We start from the raw sequence: 17,253 nt of genomic DNA on the forward strand, positions 1-17,253 counted from the left end.
AATAGCATGGATTGAACCTTCCCTCCGCAGTAACGCCATCATCTGGATCTTCCAGATATTGAAGTTGTCGCGTCCACTGAATCTATCAATTTCAAACTTCATGGAACTCATCTTTGCTTGTTCTTCCTCCTTGGATCATTAAAGAATCTTGTTGCTCTGATACCAATTGTTAGCGGAAAAGTAAAAGAAAGAACACAAGATTTAACGTGGTTCGGATCAAAATAATCCTACGTCCACCAGAGAACAGTTGTCTTTTTAATATTAACAAAGGAAGGGGAGAGTTCCCAATTACACTTAAGAGAATTTCTCTCTTAACTCTCTACTCACTACAATGTGTTGTATTGTTTTTTGGGATGGTTTCTACAAATGAAGGAGTACATCTATTTATAGAGGTAAAGACCTCCTCTTGATGTCATTGGTGACATCAAACTACCTCCTCTTGATGTCATGGGTGACATCAAAGGAGGAAGCTTCCTCCTAGCATCCACACCAACTCTTTCCACCAACTCTTCCAATTGGCATGCCATTGTTGACTAAACATAAACCAACACCTTCATTTCAATTATTTTTTAAACTGTGGCTATTTTTGAATGACCACTTGTAAATCTGTCTATTTTTTAATTTCTCCCTAAATTCTTTCATATATATATATATATATATATATATATATATATATATATATATATATATATATATATAAAGATAATATTTACCTGTTTAGTTAGGTTTTCTATTTACAAAAAAATAGCTAAGTTTTTTTACAAAATAAATACAAATTCGGTCAAAAGTACAATTTGTATACAACTTGAATATATTTTTGTTGTACAAAATCCGATCAAAAGCTAAAATTAAAATACAACTTATATATATTAAAACATTACATAATCCAGTCAAAAAAAATTACAATAGATGCAAGTAATATACAACTCGTATACAATTATATTAATTATATATACATTTTGTATATTCTTTATACACCCAACATACAAAATATATACAATTTAGTATGTCTTCTTTTCGGAGTTTCAATACGAAACTCCAACAAAAATCAGTCCGAATCTTTACTCAATTCGCTCAAAATTGAGGCGTAAACTGCAAAGGATATTCCTAATCATTTGCAACGACACAAAATCCAATTAAATAATAATTTTACGAGATTCAATTTTCAAATTCCAAGCGTCCAAAATTTTAATGACTATCAATAGAGTTTAAGCTCATGTTGTTATATTTTACACACCCAAACAAATTCTAATTAACCAAACTTTCATTTTTTTTCTTCATATTTTGTATGTTAATTACATGGAAGATCGCATGTCATAGTGAAGATTTTGTTCCAAAATGGTAATGCTGGATTGCATGGTATCACGATTTATGGCAGCTTCATTCATATAATGAGCGGAATTTTTCATCAATAAATCACTAATTAATGAGTAAATAAGTTAAACAGACTAAGGCTATTTCTTACGATAAAGAGAATATATAACGAAATTGAGTTTCAGTCAATTCAATACATATGGGGAAAGTGGCGTAAGAAAGAGAGAAAGGGAGGAAAATAAAAAATAATAAAGTCTAGGGTAAGATTGGAGTCTAATACATTATTTTATATATAAATAATAAAGATAAAATACATAGTTTATCCATCTACCTTTCACAAAAATCTATGTTACACACCTGTTGACCACAGGTTTAATGTTACACACCAAATCTTTTTAAAGTGTGTCAATAACACACTACTTTTGACCCATGACGGACACGTATTTTACATCGAAAGCGGACGAATGAATAATAAAAAAATATATTTGAAGCCTCATTTTAGCGCCACATATCTAGTTTTTTTTTCTTCCTTTTTTTTTTCTATCATCATCTTCTTTGTCATGAACATAAAAGAAACAAGCAACAACAATGGTTAAGAAATCACTCGAAAAGAAACCAAAAAAAAAAAAAAGCTAGAGAAGAAATCGAAGAAAACCCAGCAATAGTTAAGAAACTCATTTTCTCAATTTCTTGACTCGCAAATCCAAATCATCCTGGATTGGGTTGGTGAAAATTGACTCAAAATCAACCTAACAAAATCACCAATTCTAGATGAAACAATAGTTTTTTAATAATTGTCGGCTGATTTTCTCGAGCGTCGGAGAAGTTCTCATCTCTGGGACTAAAAGAAGTTAGAGTCAAAATCCATCATCAAAGAATGTTTCAATGAATGTGTTTTTTTCAGTGTAATTTTGGTCTAATTGTGTCTTTTTTATGTCTTTTTCTCATCAATCTTTGGTCAAGCTTTCACTGTTCTCATCCCTGCTCCAGCGATAAAAATAAGTTTTATGGCCACGGGTGGATCTGAAAATTATTGGGAAGATAATAGGGATGTAGGGTGGGTTGGAGGAAAACGACGTGCAAGTGATACCGGAGGAGGAGCTAGCGTGGAGGTAGGATTGGGGAAAAGGGGTGGGGGTGTTGAGGAAGACACATAGCTACTTTATTTTAATTTTTTTTAAGGCTTGTAAATTGGGATTTATTTTAAGCTTAGGTCCGGTTGTCCATTTTTAATTAAAAAATTGTTTGTTTTTAATTTCAATAAGCACGTGTATACACAACATTGAGTATTAACTAGGTTGATCAAAAGTGATGTGTCATTGACACATTTTTAAAAGATTTGGTATGTAATATTAACCCCGTAATTAACAGGTGTGTACAGAAAATTAGGTGCAAGGTGGATGGGCAAACTATGTATTTTGCCAATAATAAATTATATATACTAATTTAATTAAGTGATAACATCTCTAAAATAGATAAATAAGTTTATAATATTACATAAATTGGTAAAAGTTACTATAGTCTTTCAAATATTAGATGAGTCAAACGAACAACAAAACTATTTTGAGAAAATTATATATTTGACCGCTTGACCAAAAATATTAACAGCCCTTAGCTGATGTAGATTATATATAAATTATATACCGTCATACGTATCATACACACACTATATATATGTGGAAAGCATCAAATAAAGAAATGAAGCTTAAATACACAAAATAATCGGCCGGTATGTCACTAGTAATTCTTGCTAGGTTTGAACCTAAAAAGAATATTTTCACCAATAGTACTTCTTTTGAAATCAAGAATAACATCCTGGAGTTCAACTTATCGAAGTTAGAAAATATTATTGTGTCATGGAGTTCAAAGTTTTGAACCTATAAATGTTGGCAAAAAGGTCTCCGGCCACCTAAACTTGCACCGAATTTTAAAGCTGGTATATGAACTTTTGATTTTTCTATTTTACCACCTCAACTTGATAAGTTACTTATAATAAACCCCTCCTCAGAACGTGTATCTCAATTGCCTGACATAAATAACATGTAATATGCTAACATCATTTATTATTTGACATTTGTAATTTGTGGGTCCCACCATTTTTAAAACCAACTTACCAAATTTTAATTTTTTTTCTCTTTCCTTTCTTCTTCACCATTGCTCTGCCAAAATCTTCCCTTGCCTAGCCACCATTTTCAATAGTAAAAGTCCAAATTTGATCATTCATATGCTACTACACATTTTAATCAAACCTCAGTTCAGAAATTAATCCAAACAAACCATAAGATCTTTCTAAAAAAATATCAAAATCATTCCGATAAAGTTTCCCTCGAAGAAAATGGCATCTCGGCGAAGCTCATAAAAATCAAAATTAACAGACCTCCTTAAATACCTATTACTTCCTACCCCTGAAAGTTTCAAGCAATTTCGTCGTTCCAATCGGTCAAAGAAGATCGCCGAAAATACTGTCACCATCATACCTTTGCCGTCAACTGAAAAGATGAGATAGATTAATGCCAAAATGATTAGTTTGTGGGTAAATAGAGGCTATCCAAGGGATTGTTCAAAGCTGCAATGAAGAGACAGGAAATGGGTGGGGGAACGGGAAGATACTGAGGGAGAAAGAAAATGTGGGGGGTTTTGGGGGTGGGGGTGGGCAAGAAGAGGATAATAAAGGGTGGATACGGGAGGAACTTAGGATTTTTTTTTTAATTTGTTGTCTTTATTTACTTTTTCTTTTTCTTTATTCAGATTTAATATTTTTTAAATAGAGTAATTAGAACGATGCATTTTTTCTGCGTGATTGACACGCAAATTGATCACATCAGTTGTGCTACTACCACATAAGCATAGTCAAAAATTAGAGGTGCTTACTTATAAGCAATAGGTTGAGTTGAGGTGTTAAAATGGAAAAATCAAAAGTTCTTATACCGGCTTTAAAATTCAATGAAAATTTAAGTGTCCCGGAGGCTATTTTGCCATAAATGTTTGAATCCAATATAGTTTGCTGAAATTATTCCTTTTAAAATCACTGTAGAGAGTTTTTCCGACTCCAGTATGTTATGCTGGAGTTTTATTTGTAGAGTATTTCAAATCCAGTAACGATTGCTGGAGTTGTTTAGTGTGTTGGGGGTACTTTTGTCCAAAATACACTCGCATTTTAAATCGAATGACTAAAGTCTAATAGCTTTTTAAACCGTAGCTAAACGCTAATAGCTGGAGTAAAAAGCAGATAATTATTAATATTACCCAATTTTTTTATTAGTTAATATTATAAAAATTCACAGTCTCGTGCTTTAGAGCCTCCCAATAACTTTTTTGATGAAAAGATTTATACAAAAAAAAATGCAACATTTTCCCTAAGCTATCTTTTCAACTCACCTCTTCTCCCACGAGTCCAAAATCTAATTGTGATTTTTTTTGGACTCAAAAGATCGAAATAAGTGAAAAAAAAAGTTTGTGACCAAAGTATATAAAACGCGCTTTACCTTTATCCATTTTGGACGTTAAGGTAAAGCGTATTTTAGAAAGACGTTTTATATAAAACGCCTTTTTGAAATACGTTATACATATTATGTGGGCCTATCAATAATTTTTTTGCGCTTAACTGACATAACAATAATTCATATGGGTAAAACGCATATTAAATAGCATTTTACCTCAAAATATTCGACCCCCCAGATTGGGGATTGCCTTATTTAAAAGCGTTAAGGATTTTGAAAAAATTCATTCTGAAATATTCTCAACTCATGTTAAATTTTTCTTCTTGTTAAATTCTCAAACATTATGTCATAATGTCTGAAGAGAAAAAAGTAATGGTTTCATTATATTGGGAGGAGGAGGGAATGAGGTTGTGATAGCGAATAACTCAGTGAGCTATAGTTTATCTCCACAGAGTCATGTTAAGTTGTCATTTACAATGGAGTACGATAGACTGGTATCCTTGTTGTGTAATAAAATAAGTGTGAGCAAACGTTCGGTGAACCTTAAAGTAACCGGAAGATATACGTATTATGTCACTCCCCAATGGGTTGCTTGTTACGTTGAGTTTAACATCGAGGATGATGAAACTATGAGAGATTTTTTGGGGACTCCAGATGAATACCGAGAATTTATTTTGATAAAAATGTTGGAAATGTACGTGAAAGTTGAAGACGTTCGCAATAATGAGGTTGCGCAAAGCTGGGATAACCCTCAGTTATCGGGCGGTTATTCTGGAGCAGTTTTTGCCGAACAGGTTCCGGCTGAAAAAGTTTGGCCTGATTTAAACTTATCTCCATGGGTGAATGAGGAGCGAGGAAATAATTTCTCTCTTGCTTTACATAATCCACAAGACGAGTGGTAAACTTCAATTTTTCTTTGTGTTACGATGTTTATTTTTGTTGTATTGAATTTGTATTAACACTCATATATTCCACAGGGGGTACCATCCAGATATGAATTTTACAAGTTATGAACCTACGCCCAGTTGGAATATGCGTAGTTTTGGTGTGTTGGATCATAGTGGTCCATCCGGGAGTAAACGCCAACAGGATAATGTCCATCATAGAATGTCAATACATTACGATTTGTAAGTGAAGTGATATAGTTATATGTAAAGTATTTATCAATTTGAGTAGCTCATTATTTTATTGTTTGTGCAGTGAAAACGAACAAGTTGAACCACCTGTCCTGACTCAATTGCCCGAAGACAACATATTTAATCGGGATCTGGCAGATGCACAGAGTCAGAAAGAGAACAGTGATTATGACAACAATGCTGATGAGTCCGGATATGACACACCCTTCCCTGATGAGGGTGGTGATGAGGAGGAAGAGAATGATGGACCTGATTTAATGAGGAAGCATGCTCCACCCCCGTTAAACCAAGAGTGTACGGGTCCCACATGTCGTTTCATTCAAGGCATATTCCTTACCTTGATTATTTGCCAAGTATGCCGGATGTGGATGCCCTCACAAGGTATTTTGACGAAATTCGGACAACAATATAGGATGAGTCTAGACCAACGGTGCTGGCAAAAGGCATGTTTTTTCCTGATAAAGCACGCCTAAGCAGAGCAGCAAAAATGTACAGTGTAAAAGAGTGTTGTGAGATGACGGTATGGGAGTCAAGTCCGGATGTATACAAGGTTATTTTCCGTAGATGGTTTAAGAGTTATCGTTGGATGCTGCGTGCGAGCAAGAAGAAATAGGTATGTGAAAAGTGGGTAAATATATTAGCAGCCACACTTGTGAAATAGACACATTCAATGGGATCACTTTAACTTGGATGTTAACCTTATTTCTCTTGTCCTGATTCCACACATTGAAGCGTCTATAAGGTACAATATCAAAGAGTGCATTACATTTGTCCACCAGGAATATGGTCATACCATTACCAAAAGAAAGGCATTTCTCGGGAACGTGCATTTGAAATTGTTTATGGTAACTTGGATAAGTCATTTGCAGCTCTACCCAGGTACATGGCCGCATTGCAACACTTTAACCCCGGGACCGTTGTTGAATGGAAACTTGAGCGGAGTTCGAGAATACCGAAATATATATTCAAATACGTGTTCTGGGCATTTAAACCAACAACTGATGGTTTTGTGCATTGTCGTCCTGTAATATCCATAGATGGTACTCATGTCTATGGAAAGTATGATATTAAGCTATTGATCACCATTGCAGTAGGTGCCAATGGACAAATATTTCCCCTAGCTTTTGCCATCTATGCTAATGAAAGCCAAGAGACGTGGACGCTATTTTTGAACCACTTGAAGGCGATGTTGTCAAACAACGTTCAGGCATTTGTCTAATATTTGATCAGCATGGGGGTATATAAGTTCTGTAGAGCATTTTCCTGAATGGCAGGAACCATATGCATACCACCATTACTGTGTGAGGCACCTGAAGGCCAATTTTCAGAAGGCACATCCCAACAAGGATCTGCATGATTTAATATGGATGGCTGCAACAGATCACTAAGAGAATAAATTCCGGAGGCACATGGAATCTATCAGGCAGGAAGACGAGGCAGTGTATCGTTGGTTACTACGACATAAGCCTGAAAAGTGGACTTTCCATGCGAATGGTGGCAGAAGATGGGGAATTCTGACTACAAATGTGTCATAGTCTTTCAACGGGTTATTAAAGTTTGCACGAGGATTGCATGTCACTGCCATGGTGCAGATGTCATTCGATCAGATGGTGGAGAGGTTTGTTGAAAGGGCTGCAGCTGCAGCATCATTAATGGAAAGGGGTGATGAATTTATGCCACTACCAATGAAAAGATTTGAGGCGCATCTCATCTCGCCCGGCTACGCTATCAGGATCATCATCATCATGTCGCCTTTTTATTGAAGGATGCGCTGTAACATGATCGTTAGTAGTGCTGGCAGGATCGGTAGAAGGGGTCGTCGGTCCAGTAGCATCCTACAAAAAAATAAGTCAACTCAGTATATTAAAATAAATATTAGTAATGTACGTGTTAAGTCAAAAAAAATTAAATTGTCTTACCATGGTCTTGTCGTGCTCCTAAATATAAGCATCTGTCGCAGCCAGGTCAGCATCGCACAAAGTGGCCTCCGTGACAGGCATGGATGAAGCCTTAATAAGAAAATTATAAATTTATTTATGGCGAATCAATGAGATAAAAAAAATTAAATTTAATAGTAATACAAATATACTTGCGCCTGTGAAAGATCCCCAGCACCCTTGATGATGAGCCATAACTCAGTCGGCGCCCATTATCCACATCTCAGGTCGGCCGACCCTCAGCAGCGGTCGATGGGCCTGGAAAGTGATGATCTCAATCCTTTCCGGTAATGCTTGTGCCCGTGATTAACAATCGATCTGATAGGGTCACCTGCGAAGTCCCTAGAGTGAGCTGCAGCTGAAGGCTGAATAATGGCATGTTGTTGTAAAGCTCGTCTGGCTCATGGAGGTCACCCGGAAGATCAGCTCCAACATCCTCAACAGGTGCCTCAACGCCCCCTTGCTGGGGACCACCTCCTCGCCGGCCCCCACGACCCCATGGGATAGCACTGCCTCGTGGTACGGCCCTACCTCGTTGTCTCCTACCTCGCTGGTATTGCTCTGACGCAACATAAGTAGGGTTGTGTCCTAAGCGCTCATCCTCTCGGGCTCGCCTTAGTGTCTGTGCAACCATCTCTATAACCTCTCGGCCATATTCGTGCAAAATAGCCGCTCCCTTGCCGGCATGTTGTTGCATCTGCAGTCCCAATTGGTGGAATAAATGTAGGCCAATAGCCTGCACAAAAGAGTAAAATATAAATTAGGGAACGCTAGGTTACAGTTATAAGTAAGAATACCAAATAACATACCAGTGCCTCGTGCCTCACGAAGTATGGGATGTACCAACCGTCAGCTCGATGAATGGGATTACCAACAAGAAGTCAGGTAACGCTGCGGTACCAGCCCATATAATCATGCTCAAGATCCGTCCCACTCGGTGAAGGGGGAGGAATCAGGTCAAATCGTCGATCCCAAGTATCGATCTGCACCTCTAGTTATGCCACATATTCGTGGTCCACTCTAGAACGATCATCCCGCTGGAAATATGTGGTATGGCAGGTGAGCGATGTCGGTACAAGCTGCGGACGGCCGAACTGGCGAAGTACCCGCTCGGTGGCATGATGCTCCACAATATCATGGCACATCAACAGGACGGAAGAGCCCCAAATAAGTTGGCCAGTCGAGTAATAATCGGGCAAGCCAGCAATCAGCACGTCGTTGTATGGTGTCCAGATGAACTATTAAGTAACAACAAAAAATTTAAGTATACGCAACACATGTGAAGCTATGCCAAGTAAACTTAGGTATACATTTACCTGTGCACCTTCCAGCAAATCTAAGATATCCCTGCACAAGGGGAGATTATGCCGAGCCTCGTACTCACGCGTATATCCCCGCTGGAGAACCCACCTCCGAGCTAGAGGAAAAAACATAGGTGGTACATCCGGAGCTAATAGTGGTAGAGGTGGCTGCAACTACAGGAACCACTCCCAGGCCCAAACCTAACATAAAAAGTTGACGTAAAATTTAAGATATATTTTTACTAGGTATGTTATAATGAATAAAGTATTTGAATATGTTGTCACCTATAGTAGTGGCAAAAATCCAGCAACGTCACGCTAGGTGCCTATACTCGCCCGACACAACTACCTGTACAAGTAGGCGAGAACAGCAGCACCCCAGTTGTACTGGGGTAAATCATCTAGCCGCTCAAGATGATGAAGGAATCTCAAACTGACTAGGTTCCCCGAAGTGTGGGGGAACAAGACCCCTCCAAACATAAGGAGTACCAGCAATCTCGTATACCGGTGAATATGTTGATCCGGTGTATCGCCATCGATGTGAGGATGCAATATCTCCAAATAGTCTCAAATAGGCGTCAACTGTAGACGACTGGCCCTAGCCAGTGCATTCTCATCTTGTGGTCGGAAACCAGGGAGCTGCTGCAGCATGTCCAGGTACTACGCACTTGTTATATCTCTATATCCCCGGTGGAGAACCCACCACCTATCTAGAGGGAGCAGCGGAGGTGGTACATCCGAATCTAATGGTGGTCGCCAATGGGCAAGTGGAATATGTGTGTCTCCGGTCGCCATCGCTCTATCAGGGACGTGACCAAAGACCAATCGAGATGCAGTTGCCCGATCTCCAAAATCATGTAAAATCTCGTATCCTACAGGCATCTAACTACACGGGAATGGAGAACTTTGCCCTTCAGGAAGTTTCACATGTCGTCCACTCTCCTGACGCGGAGAGTTTGGGCCAGTAACTCTCCCTCCCATATGTGGGCGGACCTACGATCGCCCTGTAACGATAGTAGCTCATTGCTGGAAGGTCCGGGATGCATAGGCAACACCTCCATGTCATCTACTGTAAATTAAACAACATTAATTACATGTTAGTTTTATAATTTTATTATTTTACATGTTAGTTTTATTATTTTACATGTTAGTTTTATAATTTTATATTTTTGTTTGTAAATTAAATTAATTTTTATAATTATACAATATTTAATTAATAAATATTCACATATGGGTTCGAGGCTCGATATTTACGGCCCAATAGCACCAAGATATCCTGAATTCTTGTATGTGTTAGTTTTATTATTTTACATGTTAGTTTTATAATTTTATATGCTTGTTCGTAAATAAAATAATTAATTTTTATAATTATATAATATTTAATTATTAAATATTCATATATGGGTTCCAGGCTCGATATTTGCGGCCCAATAGAAACATTATTTAACTATAAGTTATTTTATGTCAGTTTTATTATTTTAAATGTTAGTTTTATAATTTTATATGTTTGTTTGTAAATTATATAATTAATTTTTATAATTATACAATATTTAATTTATAAATATTCACATATGGGTTTCAGGCTCGATATTGCGGCCCAGTAGCACCAAGATATCCGAAAAATATTGTTCTTTTCTCATGTTATTTTCTTACGATCGTTGACTATAATTGGATAGAGTTTTTGTTTGATCTATCAATTGTTTGAACGAATTTTTGAGTATAAGAGATACTTAAACTACAGGGATATTACGCTGAAAGGCACTACATTTTACTATGCTAAAAGGCACTGCATTTTACTACCCTAAAAGGACACTATATTACTAGTCTTTAAGCAAATAAATAATATAAACTAGATAAAAACAACAAATACATTTAATCACAAAACATTCACGAAAATACATATACAACAGTAAAAAGTAACTTATTAACATTTTCTTTTAACAAAAAATAATGATTTCTCAATTTTTATATATTTTTTTAGCACACTAATATCTAAGTCCGGATAAAAATAACATACCAGTTTAATCGCAAAAAAAAAATACAAAACAATATAGAATACATTTAAAACAATTAATATGCATTTTTATACGAGTTTCGACAAAAACTAAATCGAAATACCTCGATTTATGTTTTTTGGAAAGTTGAAGAATTGAAGATTTTAGTCCGAAACGAGTAACCACAACGAGAGAAGGTCTTAACTAGGATGTGGGACCAATACTCTTTACTTTTTATGGGACGGGTGGGGTCCACTCATATTTTTTTGGGTTGCTAAGGGGGGACCGCTGGAAGGATTTAAAAATTTGGGGGGGGGGGGGGGGTTCTGGTTTAAACGTGGGTTCAAAAACATTTTAGTAATAGCGTGGGGTCCACTCGTGTTCTGGTCTATTTATATAGCGTTTTAGTAAATCGTGTTTTATATAAACGTTTGATCAGCTAAAGGTAAAGCGTATTTTAAAAAGGCGTTTTACATAAAATGTCTTTTTAAAAAGTGTTTTACCTTAATGTCCAAAACGGACGTTAAGGTAAAGTGTGTTTTAAAAGCGTGTTTTATATACTTTGGTCACTAAACTTTTTTTCCCACTTATTTCGGTCTTTTGAGTCTAAAAAAATCATATTTAGGTTTTGGACTTATTCTCCCACCCCAAAAGAAAAAGACAAATAACTAGGGGTGTCAATGGTTCGGTTCGGCCGGTTATTTTTATAAAAATTTGTACTATACCAATTTTTCGGTTATTCTATTATGCATAATCAAAATTAGACTTTTCGAAACCATCCCAATCATGTCGGTTTTACTTCGGTATCGGTACGGTTCGGTTAATTTTCAGTATTTTTTTAAATGTCATATAAAATTCACCAGTAAAAGTAGAATGCAATAACATGCGTTCTTTTATAAGACTTAACAAAATTCTCTAGACATTTTTACTGTTTAAAAGGTGATGAATTAAAAAACATGAAAGATGGCTAAAGTATAGATACATAAACTATTCAACAGCAACATAAAAGAAACCAAGTAAAAGCAAAGAAAATATAAATCACACGAGTGTAAAGATATTAATCAAGGTGAGACTCAAGAATAAAGTCTATATGAAATATTCAAAAAGATATATCTAAATTATATGAAAGGAAACATATTCAATACATTATAGTTTGCTACTCATAATCGCTGGATTAATACTTTGTGTCTTCTTAATAAAGATACTTGAAATAACTTAGTTTAAATATGAGTAGGATAATAGGTTTAGGAATTAGTATTTTGAGTTTAATTACTTGTTGGCTTCTAACAGTTTTCATAAATCTAAGGTCCAATGAAAAATTTAATCCTTTATGAGTTTTAAGCTTACTATATAAATAGATTTTTCACATATAAAATTTATTCGGTACGGTTCGGTATTTTTTCGGTTTACTTTTATAAAATAAAAAATCTACCCTAATTATCGGTACGGTTATAATTTATATAAAAATCTACGATTTCTTTAAAAGAAACCTAAGAATCGATTCAGTGCGGTACGATTCGGTCGATTTAGTCGGTTTTCAAATATACATTTACACGCCTACAAATAACCCCTTTCTTGGATAAACATCGTACATGGTTCTTTTTACATAAATAGAAATATTGTGAGTCAGAATATTTTGTTTTGTGTTAATCCAAGACACGTGGAGATGGGTCCCAGTGGTTTCCTTTTATAACTGGGGAACTACATTGTCTGCTGACACAAAACGTTACTCAACAAAACACTATAGAAAACAACACAAATTTTGGCACTTTGTTTCACTTTTTAAACAAATTGTTTGATCAAAAGATGTCATCAATTATCAGATTCCCTTCTGCAATGTTTTCTCTCTATTCATCTTGTTCCTTTAAGTCATCACTTTTCCCTTCTAATTTTTCTGTTTTCCGTTTTGAGAATTCCAAGAATTCCTTATCTTCGAATGTAGTTTACCCTTTTTGGAACTCTAATTTTGCCATGGAAAATCGGAGTTTCTCAGTCCAATCCGCTTCTAAAATCCAAGATGGAGCTGCAGCTAAAGATTCTTCTTTTCAGGTAACCATTTCCCTATATATCCCTTTTGTTGTGTTTAATCATTGATTTGCTGTTGTTAATTTTAGTATAATTTCCATTACTATGTGGGGATAGTTATGAACTGTTTGTTCAATTGTGTGTTTCTTAAAGACAAAAAAGAAATAAAAATTGTGGTGTACTTTGTTTGGACAGTTTCATCTGTTATCTGCTAAAAAAGAACAAGTATTTAATTTATTATGAGTCGAGGGTCTATCGGAAACAGTTTCCCTACCTTGTGAAGGTAGGGACCTTGTGTAAGGTCTGCTTACACACTATCCTCCCCAGACCCCTTTTGTGGGATTGCACTGGGTTTGTTGCTGTTGTAACTCGTCGCTTGAGATAAAATTAAATGTAGAAACATGATCTATGGGAATTCATTATAGCCGGGTCCAACTTGTTGGGACTGAGGTAGTACTTGTTGTTGTTTGTATGTAACACTATTCTCGCACGGAGGCGGAGCCAGAATTTGAAACTTTTGGGATTCTAGTCATTTTTAAGTTGTTGGGTTCAAAAAATTAATAATTTGTATATAATAAATGAACTTTTAGGATAAATACAAAGTTTAAATTAAAGTTATCGGGTTCAGCCGAACCCATAACACGAAAGATTTTAGAAGTATTTTTAGTGATGAGTGGGAGCAAGACTTGAATCTATGTTTGTTATAATACTATTTCGGATTGGGTGTACCACTTTATATAAAAGCTTAAACTGTAAAAATATGCATATATGTATTTATTTGTTTATATATTTAAGTTTGCAACACTATTTTCTTCTAATGCGATTTTTCGCTGATGGTATTGATTGACTAAAATTCTTGGACTTAATGTTCAAATGAGTATTCAGGGAAGTGAATCATTCTTTAGGAGTATATTGGCGAGCATGGAAGCAGTATATCTGAATAAAAATCCCACTGCTAAGGCCATTTTGGAGCTAGTTCATTCTGCTGATGGTGATCGAATTTGCTATGATCATTTTGCATTTAGGACATTTGGGGTATGATAATTCTTCTTCAATTCTAGGACTGAAATGGAGTTCCGGGAAATGTTTATTTAGCATACTCATCACTACAAATTATTTATTTATTTATTTATTGCTGCAGGTTAATGGCCATGGCATTGATTCTATGTCAAAGCTCTTCTTGGATTTTGGTTTTGAACAACGAGAAGAGTTGAGATTCCCTGCTAAGAAGTTGAAAGCTTTCTGGTTTTCTCCTCCGAAGGTTTCAACTTCCTGTCGTGGCAGTGGAGTTAATGGGCCGTTGCCAAGAATATTTATATCAGAACTTCTTGTTGATCAACTGAGTCCAGAAGCTCAGGTTTTAATCAGCTTGTTGCTTTACATAATTTTTTTGTATGCTTAACTGAACAAAAACATTGTCTTACGGATGAATTTCACATTTCAAAAGTTTGGTGCTTTTGTAGTAAGATATTAGTATGTTACTCATGAATTTTCGTCCCTTGTTCTTCTCAGTTGTTGATTTAATTGTATGTTGGATTCGAACCAGATATTAGATTAAAATATAAAACGAAGGAAGGGAGTATAGTTCAAAAAGTTTTGCAGTTACACTGATTTTAGTAGTTCTGATCTCATGTTTGACGATAGCTTTTCCAGTGGAGTTATGTTTTAACTTGGTAGCTGACTTGCTTTAATTGTTCTTGAATATGTTCCGAACTCCAAATATGATATGACATAGTCAACACGACAACACCCTCAGACATTTCAGTTCCTCACAACCTCTCAGAAGTAGAGAGAAAACTTTCATTTTTATCCTTTTAACCCCTATGTTTTTCTAGCTCTTGACTTTCAAATAATCTATGTCAAATTTCGAATTACATGAGTCTTCTTCTTTGCTTGCAGGATATAATTAAAAAATACACTGACATCTCTCGGTGCGGAAAAGAGTATGCAGCACTTGCAAGTGCATTTGGGACTTTGGCATGGGAAAAACCCTTGTATTCTGAATTTCAACAACTGGCTAGGTACTGGTCATTGTCCTCCACGTTTTAATTTCATATTGAACTCTAAATGTCTCGTGCTAGATCATGGATCAAAATGAATAATGATGTCTCAATAAATTGTATCTTACTTGTGTCATTCAAATTGTAGTAATGATATTTTCATCTCTAGCAGAATTAGTACCTCTGTACTTTTTAACAACCAACTGAACTATTAGGTTGCTAATTTTCACGAGCAGCATTTTCAAATTAATTATTTTTTATTTCTGTGGTGATTGTTGAATTACCAGGGAGAGTGAGTACGCTGCCTGGACCCTTGTCAATGGATATGCATTGAATCATGTTACCATATCTACCCATCGGTTGACATCAAATCTGAGAAGCATCGGAAATCTAAATCAATTCATCGAGAAAAATGGTTTCAATTTGAACTCTGAAGGGGGTATTCTAAAGGGTTAGTACAAAGTAACTTTGATGTAAACCTGCAATTAGTAATATTGCCTGCTATATTGTAGCTGCATCGTTTCACATATAATGCACTCACGTAATGCACTCACGTAAACGCTGATTATACCATTTTTAAGTTCAGGGTGACTGTTGTTCCACTTGAACTTATAGTTAACAATTTCTTTGAAATCTGAATTCTAGGTTTAATCAGGATGTATAGACTGTAGATTAGCAGAAGTAGGAAGATTACAGTGCTTGCTTATTAACATGTCATGCTATAATCTCTAAACTTCGTGGAAACTAGTTTGTCAATATGGGTTTGAAGGACAAAAATCTTCGTGTATCTGTTAGGTACATCAATGAATGAAATCCAGGTTGAAGAGTTTCGCCTCAGAAACTTATTGCTCATTAATTTTAGAGTATACAACACATGTACTGATTTGAGATTTTATCCATTTTCTTCAGAAGAATCTGTTTATTTTGAAATCTTATTCTTTTAAGTGAAAAATTATTATTTTTTAAATGGTCATTGGATATCGCTACCTCACTTGTGGGATTTCACTGGGTTTGTTGTTAGTGTTGTTGTTGTTGTACTGGATATCACTAAGTTTTGATTAATTCTCTTCCTCGCCAGTGAGCCCTGATGGTCTTCTGTTGCAAAGTTCAACTGTAGCAGATTCAACCTCTTTCGAATTTTCAGACGGCATTACAGAAGCAGTCCCTTGTTCATACATTGAATTTGCTGAGCGACTTGTACTACCCCAATATAAAGATTTACCAACAGAAAAGGTTAGTTCTCAATATCCGTCAGTTTTCTTGCATATTTCTCTGTAGTAAAAGCAATAAATCAATAACTTGGAGTTGGTACTTTCACCACCTGTTTATAACCATACACGAGAAGTAAAATATGTTCCAACCGCAGTTTCATGTGTGCACATTCATTCTATACAACATATTCGACGTAGCCTATTTCCTCCAAAGTTGCAAAATGGTGATTTATGTCTGTTCAAAGGCTTATACTGCAATGTAATCGAATATAATGCTACTTATTGTTAAATTTTAAAATGGATAACATTATCTGTTGAGTTGAAAAACTAAAAAAATCATCTGTTATGATTGAAGGCGAGCACATGCTTATTATAATCTCCTAATCCAAAGTGGTCTCGAGGTTTTGTTTCTACGTTTGAGCCTCAACTAGATTCATAGTGTTTCCTGTCGCTTAGTTGCATTCTGCTACTTTCAATCATATGGGAATATTAAGATTATATGCTGCTTTCAACCATATGTTGAGGTTAAAGATGTAGCTTGAACATAGACTTGACTTTTGCACATCAAAAAGGCTCCTCTTTTTCTCTTGCTTATATTTTGAAGCTTGCTTAGGTTGAGGAGTTCCACAGACGAGACGGGTTTGAGGTTGGAAATGCTGACAAGATATTTGAGAGTACATCGAAGGATCAGTTAACCCGTCGTGCTGCATGAGGAACATTTTGACTGTATGAGCTAATTCTTGGCATGTTCAGCTGGAATAGTATTCCAAGATTAACTGTTGGAAGATGATATTGTAGCTCGTTAGTGTTATCTGATCTTCTGTAACTATCTAAAAGAATAAAATTGTTGTGCAATACATGATCTTTGGGTCATCTCCATTTTTACCATCACAAA

The 17,253-nt window shown here is 35.7% G+C and overlaps 1 protein-coding gene across 1 annotated transcript; it reads left to right on the forward strand.

Annotated features, from left to right (window-relative positions):
• The first annotated feature begins 12,844 nt into the window (after positions 1-12,844).
• On the forward strand, positions 12,845-17,214 carry LOC107815150 (2-oxoadipate dioxygenase/decarboxylase, chloroplastic/amyloplastic). Its single transcript, XM_016640666.2, has 7 exons — positions 12,845-13,171; positions 14,033-14,182; positions 14,289-14,504; positions 15,047-15,168; positions 15,435-15,598; positions 16,226-16,380; positions 16,972-17,214. The coding sequence occupies exons 1-7, from the start codon at positions 12,929-12,931 to the stop codon at positions 17,068-17,070; spliced, it is 1,149 nt and encodes a 382-aa protein (XP_016496152.1). The 5' UTR covers positions 12,845-12,928; the 3' UTR covers positions 17,071-17,214.
• The last annotated feature ends 39 nt before the right edge of the window (positions 17,215-17,253 follow it).

The sequence above is a fragment of the Nicotiana tabacum genome, chromosome 20, assembly GCF_000715075.1.
Source record: "Nicotiana tabacum cultivar K326 chromosome 20, ASM71507v2, whole genome shotgun sequence".
Lineage (NCBI taxonomy): Eukaryota > Viridiplantae > Streptophyta > Magnoliopsida > Solanales > Solanaceae > Nicotiana > Nicotiana tabacum.

What these genes read in the sequence shown, in the direction of transcription:
- LOC107815150 (XM_016640666.2), top strand. Translation starts at nt 12,929, where the DNA reads ATGTCATCAATTATCAGATTCCCTTCTGCAATGTTTTCTCTCTATTCA. An exon ending in GAATTTCAACAACTGGCTAG is followed by an intron (nt 15,169 to 15,434) that starts GTACTGGTCATT and finishes TTGAATTACCAG; the next exon opens with GGAGAGTGAGTACGCTGCCT. An exon ending in AAGATTTACCAACAGAAAAG is followed by an intron (nt 16,381 to 16,971) that starts GTTAGTTCTCAA and finishes AAGCTTGCTTAG; the next exon opens with GTTGAGGAGTTCCACAGACG.